This window comes from Lactuca virosa, chromosome 8 (genome assembly GCF_052849685.1).
Source record: "Lactuca virosa cultivar CGN04683 chromosome 8, Lactuca_virosa_CGN04683_v6, whole genome shotgun sequence".
In the NCBI taxonomy this organism is placed as follows: Eukaryota; Viridiplantae; Streptophyta; class Magnoliopsida; order Asterales; family Asteraceae; genus Lactuca; species Lactuca virosa.
In genome coordinates, this window is record NC_136433.1 from 57,453,368 (window position 1) to 57,469,218 (window position 15,851).

Below are 15,851 nucleotides of genomic sequence, written 5' to 3' on the forward strand. Positions count from 1 at the left end.
TTAGATCTAGTTGAGCCAGTGATAAGACTATAGGAACGCCACTGCCGTTTTGAGATCGAGGAAGCAATGGATTGCTTCAGGTTGCTTGTTATATAAGGCTACAATTGGTCGTGTAGCAATCACTTTTAGCCCTGGATTGGTAATGTCGGGATCCGACGTATGGAATCGATCAGTTAGATCAGAAAGCCACTAGGGCCACAATGACAAGATAACTAGAAGCAGCTAGTTCCAGAGAAGGATTTCGTTCAGAAGTCGTGTGAGGCGACTAAGTAGGGAGTCCTTTGGCTCCGCTGCCGGGCTAGAACCTGGTATTTCAGATGACTGATGAACAATTTGAGACTAGGGAGGCCTTGGTAGATTTTGGGAGGCAGTCAGGGCGCATCATACTGCTTCAGACAGTTCAGTGTTTCAGGAATTTCAATGCTTCGGACAGTTCAGTGTCTCAAGCAATAATGATATTTTGGGATGTATGGTTAGAGTCAAGATATATATGGTTAGAACAGTTTTAGACAGCCGAAGTTTTCTTCGGAAGATGTTGGGAGCGACTAAGAGATTGAGTTGGGGTTTAATAACCGGTGGGAGTCCAGTGACCCGGAGAACGGCAGAATAGTTGGGACCCGGGATGGTCTCGGTTCAACCGGAAGGCAGATGAGAGGCAACAGGATCTTCGGACAGAAGCAGTGTCAAGGAATTTTGTGTGAGGAGCAATTGGTTAACTGAGAGGTGCTACGCCACTCAGCAGGGTTAAATAATCTCGTAGGGAAGGGTTTGACTCTGTTGCACAGCTCTCGTATGAGTCTAACCGTTGCAGGGATGAATCTTTTACTCGAAGGATTATCTGGTCATGTCGTTGTGTTGGGTGTTTGGCACTGAGATATTGTAGGAGGAAGCATTCAGTGGGTATCAGTGAAGTGACCAGCACTGAGAATGGCTGGAGATGCCGTTTCAGCGAAGGATCTGTCCTTCACAGAGATAGGAAAGGTTATTGCATATATACAGCTGCCTTGGGAAGGCCTTGGACCGCGCAGAATAAACGGATGTTTACCTCAGATCATTTATTGGGATATGGGTGTTAGTAAGAAGTGATTTCGAGGACGAAATCTAATTTAAGTGGGGGAGAGTAGTAACGCCTTGTTCTGAATCGCTTTTCTAATTCGGGACTGTGGCCTAAAGATGGGTTATCATAAGGCTTAGGGCCTTTGGAGAGGAGATATCTAGACCAATTTAGGTGCGGAAGATGTGATTGAGGTGATCCGGCAGTTTAGGTGGTGCCTTGTGTCACACCCCGATCCTTGTCGGAATCGATCGAGGCGTGATATATTGTTCAAAGTCTCATGACAACTATGTTATAATATGATTAGATTCAATTAAGTACTAAGTATGCAAACAAGATCCACAACATACAAATACAAATCCAAATATGAACAACATTTATTACATCAAATCTAAATAGTCTTGTGGATTTCTAAGGCACAACCTATTTTTCATCAACTTCATTCTTCAAATCTGCATCATGGGTAAAAACAGGTCAACTACGAGAGTTGGTGAGTAATCTAATTTTAGTAGAGAAAATTGTGAAGTTGAAACCTTTATAATTGGAAATTTGTTTTCTTTTGAAGTCGGCAAACAATTGTATTTGAGATAACGGTTTATAAATCAAAAATTGATTAACAAATGATAACAACAACAATAAGTCCTCACCCTATATATACATATGTATATATATATATATATATATATATATATATATAAATATATATAGGATGGAGCATCTAATCATCATACACACTCAACCACGTGCGATCAATCACCTTAGCGTCCCAAGGCGGGGTGGTCAACCCAATAGCGCTATTATTGTCCATAACGTACCTCAAGAATACGGGCATAGTCATGGAGATTAGACTAAAAATGGTAATGCACTACAAGTACATGTAGCGTAAACAAACAATAGTTATACAATTAATGACTCACGTATAAATGTCCCAACAATGTCTCAATTGTGATAAAACAATAAAATGAAGTTGGAATATATTAGAACCACATGATACACCCCAAAAGTATTGAAAATTATAAAGTATGGGGTAGATTACTCACATTAGTCCCAAAACGAAATGCGTGTGTCGTACGATAGACGATTCGGGTCAAAATGGCGTAGAACCTAATATAATTAATAGTTTTGGTTTAGGAACTGCTAAACGAGAATGGAGTATTAATACAAATAATTAGACACATATTCTTATATTAGATGAATTAACAATAATTCATTTTGATTATAATATTAAGGTATTTATTTGTTAAATGAATTTTAAATTGAATTACTTACTTTGCATAATTAATTTATATTTTCAATTTAGGCCAGATTTTAATAATTTCTTATTAAAATAATAACTTGCCCAATTATAATTATTTACAGATTTTAACAATTATTTATATGAAATAATCATTAAAATGCATTTTTACATGCTTAAATACTTAGGAAAATAGTTTTAAATAGTAAACAGTATTGAAAAATTATGAAATTATTAGGAAATCATTATTGCATACAATATGAATTACTGTAAAATTTGTATATTTTTCTGAACTGTTTTAGTATTTATTTAATATTTTAATGATTAAACAACACAAAATTCGGGAAAAATAGTAAATGATTCTCAACAAATCTGTAAAATTAACCATAGCTTTATAACATGATGTAGAGCTCAGTGTATAAGTTTCAGATATTTGTGACTATGGGAAGTATTTTTTTTATATATTTCATTATTAATTAATCAATAAAATCATAAATAATAGTAAAAGGTAATATAAATGCATGAAACTTCATATATCATGTTTAATCAGTATATAGGTCATCCCAGAATTTTCTCAGAATTTATTGAATGCAAAAAGTATTTTATGTGAATTATTGCCCTACTTTATTGCAATAATTATAGTAATTCAATAAAAATAAATTATTTTCTGAAAATTTCCAGAACTTCTTATTTTATTGATGGGATTCTGAGAAAAATCAGGTTTATGCATAAAATGAGTTTTAGATATTTTGGTGGATTTAATTTGTTTCTTGTATGAATATGAAACTTTTAACAACATACCTTGATGAATGCTTCAAGAGGGATGAAGATTTGAGTATAATAGATTGTTCTTGGATGGAATATGAGTATTCTTGGAGGAAATTTTGAGATTGAGAGTGAGAGAAAGAATAGAGAAGGTTTAAGTGGTGAAGAGAATAATGTGTTGGGAGAAAAAGGAAAGGAAAGTGGATGGGAGGTGTGAGTGGGAGACCATGAGAATAATCTTTTTGCTTTTGGTGGTCTTCATAATTTCCCACTAACACAAGCATCTTTTACATAATTAATATAAGAGTTTTATAAAATTTAATGTAAAGTTTATAAAAATAGAGTTTTATAAAATTTAATGTAAAGTTTATAAAAATGGAGTTTTATAAAAGATGAGTTATTATTTGATTATAACAATCTATTTTGATTTGAAGTTTAATTATAACATTCAAGTTTGATTCTTTTAAATTTAATTAGAGCATTATACTTTGATTTGATTTTAATATGGTATCATAATTTAATTTGATTATAGTTATAACGTTGTACTATACTATGTTGGTATTAACGTCAATTTATATCGTAGTGTATGAGTTTCGATCCTATTAGCGTCAAGTAATCTTGAGTAGGGTTTGAATGAGATTGCGAGAGGTTTCGTTTGTGATCTTTTTGAGTGTCCGGCTTCGCAACGCAAGGTCCATAGACCCCGTTAAGCCATGATTTAGTGTCCTACACAATCCCGATGATTGTGTAATAGTGTTTTATCGCTTTGGTTCATTGTTTAGCACTGTTAAGGCTAAGGAAAATCAAACACATGAACTTTCCAAATGATGTTTTCTCATTAAAATAGCGAATTATACAGTGATTACATAACGTAAACCCTATCATACAAGGGTTAATGGAGTTGACCGGTTTGACTAGTTGACTTTGTTTGACTTTGACTTGACCGAAATTTGATGGTTGTCACACCTTGGAACAACGGGTATATCGGTAAAGTGGTAGTTCGACCTCTTTATGAATTTTTTATTTTCGTTCGGAATGTTTTGAGGTGAAGATGAGTTAATATATGTGTAGAGCTTCTCGCCACCTTTCTGTGGATATAAAGAACGTCAAAAACGGAGTTGAAATGAAGAAGTTATCGCCTTCAGAAGTTTCGTGGTTTTCAGGCTTAGCCGAGTACACAGGGCGTACACAAAGAGTACGCGGGGCGTACTAGTGAAGAAGGAAGTACATTGGGCTTACCATGGAGTACGCTGGGCGCACTGACCAGGAGTGGTCGCGAATGTTCTTCGGAGTACGTTGGGCGTACTCCAGTCAGATCAGAACCTTATTTTAGGGTCTTGGACCCTATTTAAGCCCCTTATCTCATAACCTAACCCTAATATCTTCAGCCTCCATCCCTCTAAACCCTACAAATCGACCCTTAGCCCTCATTTGAGTGATTTTGGAGCTTGGATGGCCATTAGAGGAGTAGTTTGGTGTTTTGAAGAAGCAGGTGTTTAGAGATGAAGCAAAAGATTGAAGAGAGCTTGTAGATCCAGAGGTTTTACATCATTTCCAGCCTATTGAAGGTATAAAGTTCTCATCTTGGTGCTTCTACATCATAGATCTAGGTTCTCATGGATATTGTCCCTTTTTGGTTTCAAGAATGGATTTTTATGGTGCAAATTCGTTTATGGACTTAGGGTTGCCACCCATGAAGCTATTTGAGTCCCTTGAGCAGTAAAGTTGCAATCTTTAAGGCCCTTTTTGCATCCATGCAAGAGATCTAGCCATTCCATGAAAATAGTTACTATTTTTCCAAGTTTGATCTCTTTTGGTGGGGTGCAAGCCACCAAGTGATCAACTTTATGGGTTAAGAAGGATTATTAGACTCAGATCTGTAGTTTGGACGTAGTGTCTTAAGGGATTAAGCAGTTTTGGAGAAAGTGGCTCAACAGGAGAGTACGCTGGGCGTACAAGCCAATACGCGCAGCGTACAAGCCATTTCAGCAGAACATGCAGCGTTTAGAAGTGTACGCTCAGCATACGCTCAGACAGCTAACCTTATATTATTGGGCCTCGGGTTGGGCCAAGCCATGGACATAGTAGTAGTTGGGCCGTGATGGGCCTTCAGGAGTCTGTTAAGGGCCCAAGGACTAGTTGGGCTTGAGAGGAAAGCCCATTTGAGGAGTTGGGCCCAATTTAGAAAATTGGGCCACTTAGGGATTTAATGGGCTTTAATGAGTTTGAAAGGAATAAAAAGGATTGGGCCTTGTCCATGGTTCAAATTAGATCAAAAGCGGTAAAACAGTCATTTTGCCCTTAGCAGGATTCTCAGTTTTTAACCAAGTGTTTATGTGGTATTGATAGCTCGGGGAGCCGAAGGATTAGCAGTTCGAGGAATTGCCAGCTAGCCGCCAGCAGAGTTTCAGCAAAAGCATCAGCAAAGCAAGGTGAGTCATCTTCCAGTAGGAACGGGTCTAAGGCACCAATGTCGGCCCGTGTAAGTAGTTATAGTATGTCGGGGTAAGCCCAATGTCGGGGATAGCCCGATGCAGTTTATATGTTTCCGGATTCCGGTCCAATGCCGAGGCGGTCCCGAGAAGTAGTTAAGTATGCGTGATGTCTTTGTGATTCATGCAGGTTATATGATATGTGTTCCGGATTTCGGTCTGATGTCGGGGTAAGCCCGATGTATGTTAATTTACATGTTGTGTGTTATGTGTTCCGGGGTAAGCCCGATGCCGGAGCAAGCCCGATGTATGTTAGTTATTATGCCATGTGTTATGTGTTCCGAGGCAAGCCCGATGTATGCTAGTTTATATGTTATATGTTATATGTTTCGGGCTTCGGTCCGATGTCGGGGCAAGCCCGATGCAGATTATGTGATTATGTTATGTGATATATGTTATGTTGTGTATGTGTCGGGGTAAGCCCGATGCCGGGGCAAGCCCGATGCCGGGCAGGAGTCCGATGCCGGGTAAGCCGATGTCGGGATTCGTCCCGATGCAGTTGGGAGTAGTCCCAGAGTTATATTTATGTTATGTGTTTATGTTATATGCATTGTGGATATGTTTATATGTGTACCGGATTACGGTCCGATGCCGGGCAGGGCCCGATGCAGTGGGCTAGGCCCCAGTTATGTGATTATGTGTATGGTATGTGGTAGTTTGGGGGGACTCACTAAGCTTCGTGCTTACAGTTTTCAGTTTTGGTTTCAGGTACTCAGTTTTCAAAAGAGGAGCTCGGGAAGATTGCAGTACACACACACCATTTGTTCAGCCTGGGATGTTTATACTCTGATTTACTTTACAGTTGTTATAATATTCTGAGACACATTGTTTATGATTTTTCTAAGATGTCTGATGACTGTGGTTTTATTATTAAATTAAAACGAAATTTTTAGACTGTATTTTTGGGATATATGAAAATGCTTCTACCAAAAGATAGTTTTTTTGACATTCTCTGACATGTAAACAAGAAAAACGATTGGTTTGCAATGAAAAAGTTCAACAACTAGACATAATTTTTATTGTTATTGATGCAGATTTTCCATTCGATTGATTCAAACTCTGTTAAAGGATTCCCAAAGGATCCACGTGTAGCTACAGCCAAGGTGATGAGATTTGAACAAACATTATGTTAAATGGATTATATTTTATAGATGATTAATAAATAAACTTATTTGAACAGAATTTGGTCTGTGGAAAGAATGTGATGATTGATATGAGCATACATTGTGCATACATAAAAGCCATTCGTTCTGCACAACATTTCATCAATATTGAAAATCAATATTTTATTGGATCGTCATACAATTGGAAGTCTTACAGAGAGTTGGGTAAGGAACATTTCTTTCTAAAATCATGTTAATTAATAAATAGTTAAACGTTAATATTTGATTATATATGATTAGGTGCCAATAATTTGATTCCAATGGAGATTGCACTTAAGATTGCTAGTAAAATCAGAGCACAAGAAAGGTTTGTTGTGTATATTGTGATCCCCATGTGGCCAGAGGGTGTCCCCAGGGGGTCCGCAACTCAAAGGATTTTATTTTGGCAGGTAACAAATACAATGCACTGCTATATTTTTCAAAGTAAAATGTAATAAAGTAAGCAAATTAATTTGCAGAATAAAACAATGCAAATGATGTATCAAATTATCTACAAGGCTTTGGTGGAGGTTGGTCTTGAAGAGGCATTTTCGCCACAAGATAATTCAAATTTCTTTTGTCTTGGAAACCGTGAGGCCTTGAACCCAACTGATAGTTCACATAGCCATTCCCCTGATAATACTCCTCAGGTTAACATTCATTTTTTGAGAAACATAAGAATGTTTCTATTTATGGAAAGTTATTTTATGTATATATATATTTTATTTTTATTTTCAGGGACTTGCCCGAAAGAGCCGGAGGTTCATGATCTATGTTCATTCGAAAGGAATGATAGTGGATGATGAGTTTGTACTTATAGGCTCTGCAAACATAAATCAATGCTATATGGAGGGAACTCAAGACACAGAAATTGCAATGGGAGCTTATCAACCTCATCAGGCTAGAAGGAGTGGTAACACTCTTAGCATGTTGCCACATAGGATTTTTAAGTTTTTTTTATGCCACATTAGCTTAGCATGTCTAGCACAAAAAAAAGTAGGGAGTGGAAGTGTGACAATTTAATAGGTTTAATTTTAGAGGAAAAAAATTAAAATATATAAAAAAAAATACAAATCAACCAATCACAATACACCTTTATACTTTCTCTCTCCTCTCTCCTTTCGCTACATCCTTAGCAACTTTTTCTTAACACCCTCCTTAGCATAAGGTAGGGAGTGGTGTAACATTCTTAACACCTCCCTTGACATATCTCTTAACACCTCCACTCCCTATAGCCTAATACTTGGGCTAAAAACCTCACGGATCCACGTGGACAGGTAAAACATGACATGACAAGTTGTAATGTGCTTAACATGCATTCTGAAAGTGACACGACAAGTAGTACTGTGTTTGGCATGCTGAAAGTGATATGATATGACATGATAGGTTGGATTGTGTTTGACATGTATTGGACTGATACTGATATACTGATATTTTAGAGTTTGATGGATTTTGAAGGTTCACGAATACAGAATGTCACTATGGGCGGAACATCTTGGCACGGTTCGCGAGTGTTTTGAAAAACCGGAGTCAATTGAATGTTTAACATCTTGGCATAGGTTAGGTCAATGGCTGAGGCAACCGGAAACACTTTGCAGAAGATGAAATATGTGAAATAAATGGTCATCTTATGAAGTATCCTGTGGAAGTTGATCGAAATGGCAAAGTCAAATCTCTTCTTGGATTCATTCGAGAACTTTCCGGATGTAGGAGGTCAAATCATTGGGTCCTTCCTTGGGATTCAAGAGAATTTGACTATTTGATTCATGTTGTAAAGATTAGGGTTCTTGAATCCCTCCCCTCTTTTTTTTATCAAAGGTTTGTGTTGTTAAAAGGACAAATTCTAGTGTTTCAGAATATTGTTGCAATATTTGACATCAATATATGTATAAATATGAAAATGACCGACTTTTTCGTCTTATAATTGGATATTATACTCTGTAAGAGTAAGTGAAGAGGTGAATTTATATAATGTATTATCATAACAAATCTTTTATCAACATGTCTTATAATCACCCAAAGGAAAAATCATGTTAAAAAAAATATTATAAATATTTTTTCTAATTCTGGGTATGCACCATGTATTTGGATCTTATACTATAATGAAAAAAATAAGTTGTGATTATGTAATGTGAATTTAGGTATTTATTATCATGACAAATCTTTTATCAAAATTTGCAATTAACCGAAAAGAATATTTATATTAGAAAACATTGACATGTGTTTTCTCATGAGTGTACAATATGCCCTATGTTTTTCACCTTATATAGTAATAACAAAGAAGGTTTTAATTTTGTAAAAAGACTAAAATTACAATATTGTTTAATGTTTATATTAAAAGAATTAGTTTGACATTTGGCTTCCTCCTCGATGATGTTTTGATTTAATATATAACTTGAAATATGACTTATTGATAATTAAAACATATATATATATATATATATATATATATATATATATATATATATATATATATATATATATATATATATATATATATATATATATATATATATATATATATATATATATATATATATATATATATAACATAAAAAATGGCTAAATCTATTTATGATGAAACACAATAATGGAAAATTTGGCTTAACTACCGGTTTAAGGCACAAACTTTTTATTGTTTTGTAATTTCATAACATCTATCAGTAACAAATTTGTTTCCTCATAACATCAATCAAATCATTTCAATCCAATTATCATCAAAATAACAAAATTCATGCAGCAATCTGGTAAAACTGCACTACAAATGCAAGAGATCTATTTCCAATCTACCTACTAGAAAAATGCTACGTTTTGTGTTGAATTTTATACATCTTATATAAAACTATTTTCATAAAAGACAAAGCAAATCTACAATCAGATTAAGCGTTAAAATGATTCCCATTTCAATTCACAAAATTATGTATTGCCAGCCGCATCTAACTAACAAACTCTAACCTCAAAAATCTTGTCAGTATTGGAACAAAGAAACCCGGTCTCCCATGTTCAGTTGTTCACCAATTTCTCTAATCATAAATTTCACCTTCATCTGCAATAAAAATAACAACTTTGCTACATAAATAACCACTCTTTTAACATAAAAAGAGTTCTTGATTTATTTTTTACAACAATAGAACAAAAGTTAACATACAACTTGTTACCGGAAAATGGACAAGCTTTAAAGAATAATCGGATAAACCATGAGCCTTCAATCTCCATTATGTGGGTCCCACTCCATTTCTTCTTACAAAAAAGAACCCTAGATCAAATTTTCTTCCCAAAGATCCCAATATGATGATCTTATTGTAAGTATTTATATCTAACTTATTTAAACACCCATTTGGTCGACTAACATTTGATAAGTATATCGATTAAGATGACAACCTTTCTCCTCCATAACACCCACAAGCTCAAAATACCTTTTAACCAAACCTCGTTTAAGCAACCCATCAAGAAGAATTGTCCAAACAACTTCATCCGAATTATACCCATCAAGCAAACCACAAAACACTTCCTTACCCTTTTCATGCTTTCCTTCCTCATATAACCCACAAATAAGCAACTTATACGACTCTAATTTACCAAAATCCCGTTTTCAACCATGTTGTTCACTAAACTCAATGCTTTATCAATCATTTTCAAGTAGCACGAACAATTCACCAAAGACGTGTATATACTTTCATTTGGAGAAATCCCGTTTGTCAACATATGATTCACCAACTTCAAACCGCCTTTCTTTACACAACCCCTTGGTCAACGCATCGAAAGTGTTGACTTTTAATTCACAACCCCGTTTGACCATTTCCGAAAACAGCTCGATTGCATCGTCGAATTCCATTATCTTCCACACGGTGTTCACCGGAATGGCATTTTCGATTCCGGTGTTTGACTTGTAGTTTTTCCTCAAAAGATGCTTCAAGATTATTGCGTATGTATGTTGTGAAGGCTCACATCCAGCATCCATCATACGTTTTAAGAAATCAAAACCACGGTTTATCTGTCCTACATGGCAATACGCGTCGATGAAAAACGTATACATGGTTTGATACCTTTTTGAATCATTTCATTCATCATATCTTCTGCTTCTTTTATCATTCCTTGTGTACAATACGCGAGTATAAAAGAAGTGTATGTACAAACATCGGGTTTCAATCCTGAAGCACCCAATTGGTTGAACAGCTTATGGGCTTCAAAAAAATCGAAACTTTTTAACAAATGTTGGATAAAGATTGTGTAAGTAGTGATTTCCACTTCAAAACCTATCTTGATCATCTTCCCGATTAACATTAACGCTTCTTGAATCTTATCTTCTTTACATAACCCATGAATCTGTTAAGATTTATGGAATCATGAACAAATTGACAAGTTCCTAAGAGTTTAAGGACCATAAATGTAACTTAGCAATTAACAATTGAATTAATATTCAATTATTGAACGGCCACTTGTTACCGTGCAAAAAGAAATTATTGGACGTCCACTAAAGCAATATTAAATTGTTTGTGGCAAAAGGAAATTATTGCATCACTATCACAACTCCACTTTCTCCATGTGCAGGTGGAATTATTTCAAGCTATGGAGCTACTTTCTTCAATTGGCAGACAAATTGAATGGTGGAATTTACAAATTGTTGGTGGAGCATTATTTAATTGGTGGAGATTGAATTCATGCACTAATATCCAACTATAAATAGGTCCTTCGGCAATTCAGAAAGAAAATCCCACAAGCTCAAAACAAAGAGCAGATAACAAGCCTTTTTTAGCAGATAAATTCCAAAGAAAATATTGTGAGATATTTTGTGCAGAGTCTAAATTTGGCAGCCAAAATTAGAGTGATACAATATTGTGAGTGATCAGATTACAAGTGCAGTTTAAGCCTTGTATGATTGTAATTTTCTTTAGTGTTAATAAAATCCTCTCTCTCTCGTTCGCCCGTGGATGTAGGTCAGATTAGACCGAACCACGTTAAATATCGTGTTCAATTTCGTTTGCAATTTTTCAGTAGTTTTATTCCGCTAGTGTCACCGAAATCATTTATCGATTTGTTTTAAGTACTTAACTCGTTTTGTTGTATCCCAACAAAACTGGTATCAGAGCTATGGCTGAAGATGGGAAAGTTAAGATCGAAAAATTTGATGGTCAAGATTTCGGTTTCTGGAAAATGCAAATTGAAGATTATCTCTACCAAAAGAAGTTACACCAACCTTTGTCCAAAGACAAACCCGAAGAGATGACGCAGGAGGAGTGGGACTTATTAGATCGGCAGGCACTCGGAGTGATAAGGTTATCATTGGCAAAGAATGTAGCTTACAATATTGTCAATGTGAAGACAACCTACAGTCTGATAAATGCGCTGTCTAATATGTACGAAAAACCTTCAGCGGCAAATAAGGTTTTCTTGATCCGACAACTTGTAAATCTGAAGATGAAGGAGGGTAGCTCGGTGACAGATCACGTAAACGAATTCAACTCAATAATATCAAGATTGATATCTGTTGATATTGGATTTGAAGATGAAGTCATGGCGTTGCTACTATTATCATCGTTACCCGATAGTTGGTCCGGCACAGTGACCGCCGTTAGCAGTTCAGCCGGAGGTGCCAAGCTATCATTCGAAGGTATTCGCGATTTAATCCTTGGTGAGGATGTGCGCAGAAGGAGTGTCGGAGAAGGTTCCAGTAGTCTTCTAACTACTGAAGACAGAGGAAGAAAGACCAACAGAGGAGGTGGTGGTAGAGGAAGATCGAAGTCAAGAAAGAGAGGTCAGTCGAAGAACAGGAAAGATATTACCTGTTGGAACTGTAATGAGAAAGGTCATTTCAGAAATCAGTGCCCAAAGCCTTCGGCAGACAAAGGCAAGAAGGAAGTAAATATGGCAGCAGATTCTGAAGATGATGCACTCATTTGTTGTGTTGAAAACTCAACTGAATCCTGGATCATGGATTCTGGCGCGTCGTTTCATGCTAGTCATTCCAGAGAAGTAATGCATAATTTTAAGCAGTACAAAGGGAAAGTCAGATTAGCAGATAACAAGAGCCTGGATATTACTGGAGTTGGGGATGTGGTCCTCAAGACAACCTTGGGTACGAACTGGACTTTGAAGAATGTCAAGTTCATTCCAGACTTGAAAAGGATGTTAATATCTGTGGGGCAGCTTGATGATGAAGGTCACCATGTTACATTTGGTGATCATCAGTGGAAAGTGACAAAGGGAAACTTAGTTGTTGCTAGAGGTCAGAAGCGGGGTACACTTTATATGGTGGAAGTTTCTGATGCTGAAGCACATGCTGTTGAAGAAGTTGGGGCATCTACTCTATGGCACCAAAGACTTGGCCATATGAGTGAGAAAGGAATGAAGATGCTAGCCTCCAAAGGAAGAATACCAGATCTGAAGACTGTGACAGTTGACTTCTGTGAGCCATGTATTATGGGTAAACAGAAGAAGGTTACTTTCACAAAGATTGGTCATCCGCCGAAGTCCATGAAGTTGGAGTTAGTTCATTCAGATGTTTATGGTCCCACTTCAGTTTCTTCAGTGGGAGGGTCCCGATATTACGTTACTTTCATTGACGACTGCACAAGGAAAGTTTGGGTTTATTTCTTGAAGCATAAGTCTGAAGTTTTCAGCACATTCAAGAAATGGAAAGCTATTGTAGAAAATGAAACAAACTTGAAAATCAAGTGTTTCAGATCAGACAATGGGGGCGAATACAGTAGCAAAGAATTTGTTGATTATTGTGCTGACCAAGGAATCAGAATGCAGAAGACGGTTCCGGAGACACCTCGGCAAAATGGAGTAGCTGAGAGGATGAACAGAACATTGAATGAGAGGGCTAAAAGCATGAGACTGCATGCAGGTTTACCCAAGAAGTTCTGGGCAGATTCGGTCAACATAGCTGCATATATAATCAACAGAGGACCCTCAGTTCCCATAGGGTTCAAGATTCCAGAAGAGGAATGGCAAGGTCGGGAGATTTCGCTCAAACACTTGAAGGTATTTGGTTGTGTCTCGTATGTCAAAATCAAAGACTCGGAGAGAGACAAGCTAGAGGCAAAGGCAAGAAAGTGCACCTTTATAGGTTACGAGTTGGATGACATGGGGTACCGCTTCTAGGATAATGAGAATAAGAAAGTTATCAGAAGTCGGGATGTGGTGTTCAACGAGAATGCTCTATACAAGGATGAACTTGCAAAAAGCTCCAATGGTGACAAGCAACCAGAAAAGAAGGATCAAGTTGAGTTAGAAGAAATCTCAGACGATGACGTTGTAAAACCTATTAGTACTCCAGAGATAGGTGAAAGTTCAGGAAGCAGTGGGAGCTCTGATGTATCTGGAGATAGTGGGAGCACAGTGGATAGTAGTTCAGAAGATGAGGTTGCAGATGATGCAGAAACCGAAACTCCTATTATTCGTAGATCTACTAGAGCACGAAGACCTCCAGTAAGGTATTCTCCTTCAGCTAATTACTTGCTGTTGACTGAGAATGGTGAACCTGAATCTTATCCAGAGGCCTTAAGGATGAAAGATTCCATACAGTGGAAGACGGCTATGGAAGACGAGTTGAGCTCACTTGATAAGAACCATACTTGGTCCTTGGTCAAGCTCCCGGCAGGGAAGAAAGCACTGCAGAACAAATGGGTGTTTCGGGTCAAAGATGAGATTGATGGCACTAAAAGATACAAGGCCAGATTGGTAGTAAAGGGTTTCCAACAAAAGAGGGGTGTTGACTACAACGAGATATTCTCCCCAGTTGTGAAGATGACTACAATCAGAATGGTCTTGGGAATTGTAGCCTCTGAAGATCTCCATCTAGTGCAGCTAGATGTGAAGACAGCTTTTCTCCATGGTGACCTGGAAGAAGACATCTACATGGCACAACCAGAGGGTTTCCCAACAGTTGGCAAGGAAAACCTGGTGTGCAAATTAAAGAAAAGTCTGTATGGATTGAAGCAAGCTCCAAGACAGTGGTACTTGAAGTTTGATAGCTTCATGCAGAGGAGTGGGTATCACAGATGTGAAATGGATCACTGTTGTTACTTGAAGAAATTCAACTCCTCATACATCATCCTGTTATTATATGTTGATGACATGTTGATAGTTGGGTCCGACATGCAGGAAATCAACAAGCTTAAGAAGCAGTTGTCCAGAGAGTTCGAGATGAAGGACTTAGGGGCTGCTAAGCAGATATTGGGCATGAGCATAGCCAGGAACAGAGTTACCGGTACATTAAAACTTTCACAAGCTAAGTACATCAAGAAAGTTTTAGAAAAGTTCAGCATGGCAGATGCTAAAGCCAGAAGTACACCTGTGGGAAGTCAGTTGAGACTCTCAAAGAAGCAATCCCCAAAGACGGAAGAAGACAAGAACCAGATGACTAAAGTTCCCTACGCATCTGCAGTTGGTAGCTTGATGTATGATATGGTATGCACCAGACCAGACACTGCTCATGCAGTGGGAGTTGCGAGCAGGTTCATGTCAAATCCAGGAAAAGAGCATTGGGAGGGAGTAAAGTGGTTGTTACGCTACTTGAAAGGAACATCTGAGGTTGCCCTATGTTTCAGAAGAAAGGGTGTGATCTTGGAAGGGTTCGCCGATGCTGATTTGGGTGGATGTGTGGATTCAGGAAAGAGCACAACAGGTTATGTGTTCACAATTGGAGGTACATCAATCACTTGGATGTCCAGGTTACAAAAGAGTGTTGCTCTCTCAACCACAGAAGCAGAGTATATGGCTATTGCAGAAGCAGCCAAAGAGCTTATATGGTTGAAGAACTTTCTATCAGAACTTGGAATGTATCAGGAGGATTGTGTATTGCATTGTGACAACCAGAGTGCAGTTTACTTGGCAAAGAATCCAGTGTTTCATAGTAGAACGAAACACATTCAGATGAGGTACCATTTCATTCGAGAATTAATTAATGATGGAACTCTAAATCTGAGGAAAATCCTTGGAACGAAGAATCCAGCAGATATGTTCACCAAGGTGGTTACCATTGAAAAGTTGAAGCTTTGTATGGCTTCAACTGGCCTTTCAGAAGTTTGAGAAAAGGCATGGCAGAGAACGAGAGAGAGAGAGTGTGTGACTAAGGAATGTCGCAAAGTTTTGGATGGCAGAGAAAAGCTAAGTTGTTCAAGCCTCCAAGTGGGAGATTGTTAAGATTTATAGAGTCA

General features: G+C 37.3%; 1 protein-coding gene, 1 long non-coding RNA gene and 1 pseudogene across 2 annotated transcripts; 1 reads left to right on the plus strand and 2 right to left on the minus strand.

Moving 5' to 3' along the window:
* Positions 1–15,851, minus strand: part of LOC145130382 (RNA-dependent RNA polymerase 1-like) — a 279,840-nt pseudogene that overhangs the window by 88,300 nt on the left and 175,689 nt on the right.
* LOC145128858 (phospholipase D beta 1-like) lies at positions 928–8,292 on the plus strand. Its single transcript, XM_079063643.1, has 7 exons — positions 928–981; positions 6,580–6,648; positions 6,726–6,873; positions 6,949–7,097; positions 7,167–7,337; positions 7,426–7,587; positions 8,146–8,292. Exons 1-7 carry the CDS (start codon positions 928–930, stop codon positions 8,290–8,292), a joined length of 900 nt encoding a protein of 299 aa, XP_078919769.1.
* On the minus strand, positions 9,352–10,024 carry LOC145128383 (uncharacterized). The gene is made up of 2 exons (XR_013716845.1): positions 9,846–10,024; positions 9,352–9,733 (listed from the first exon to the last, which is right to left on the minus strand). It is a non-coding gene; the product is annotated as an uncharacterized LOC145128383 (long non-coding RNA).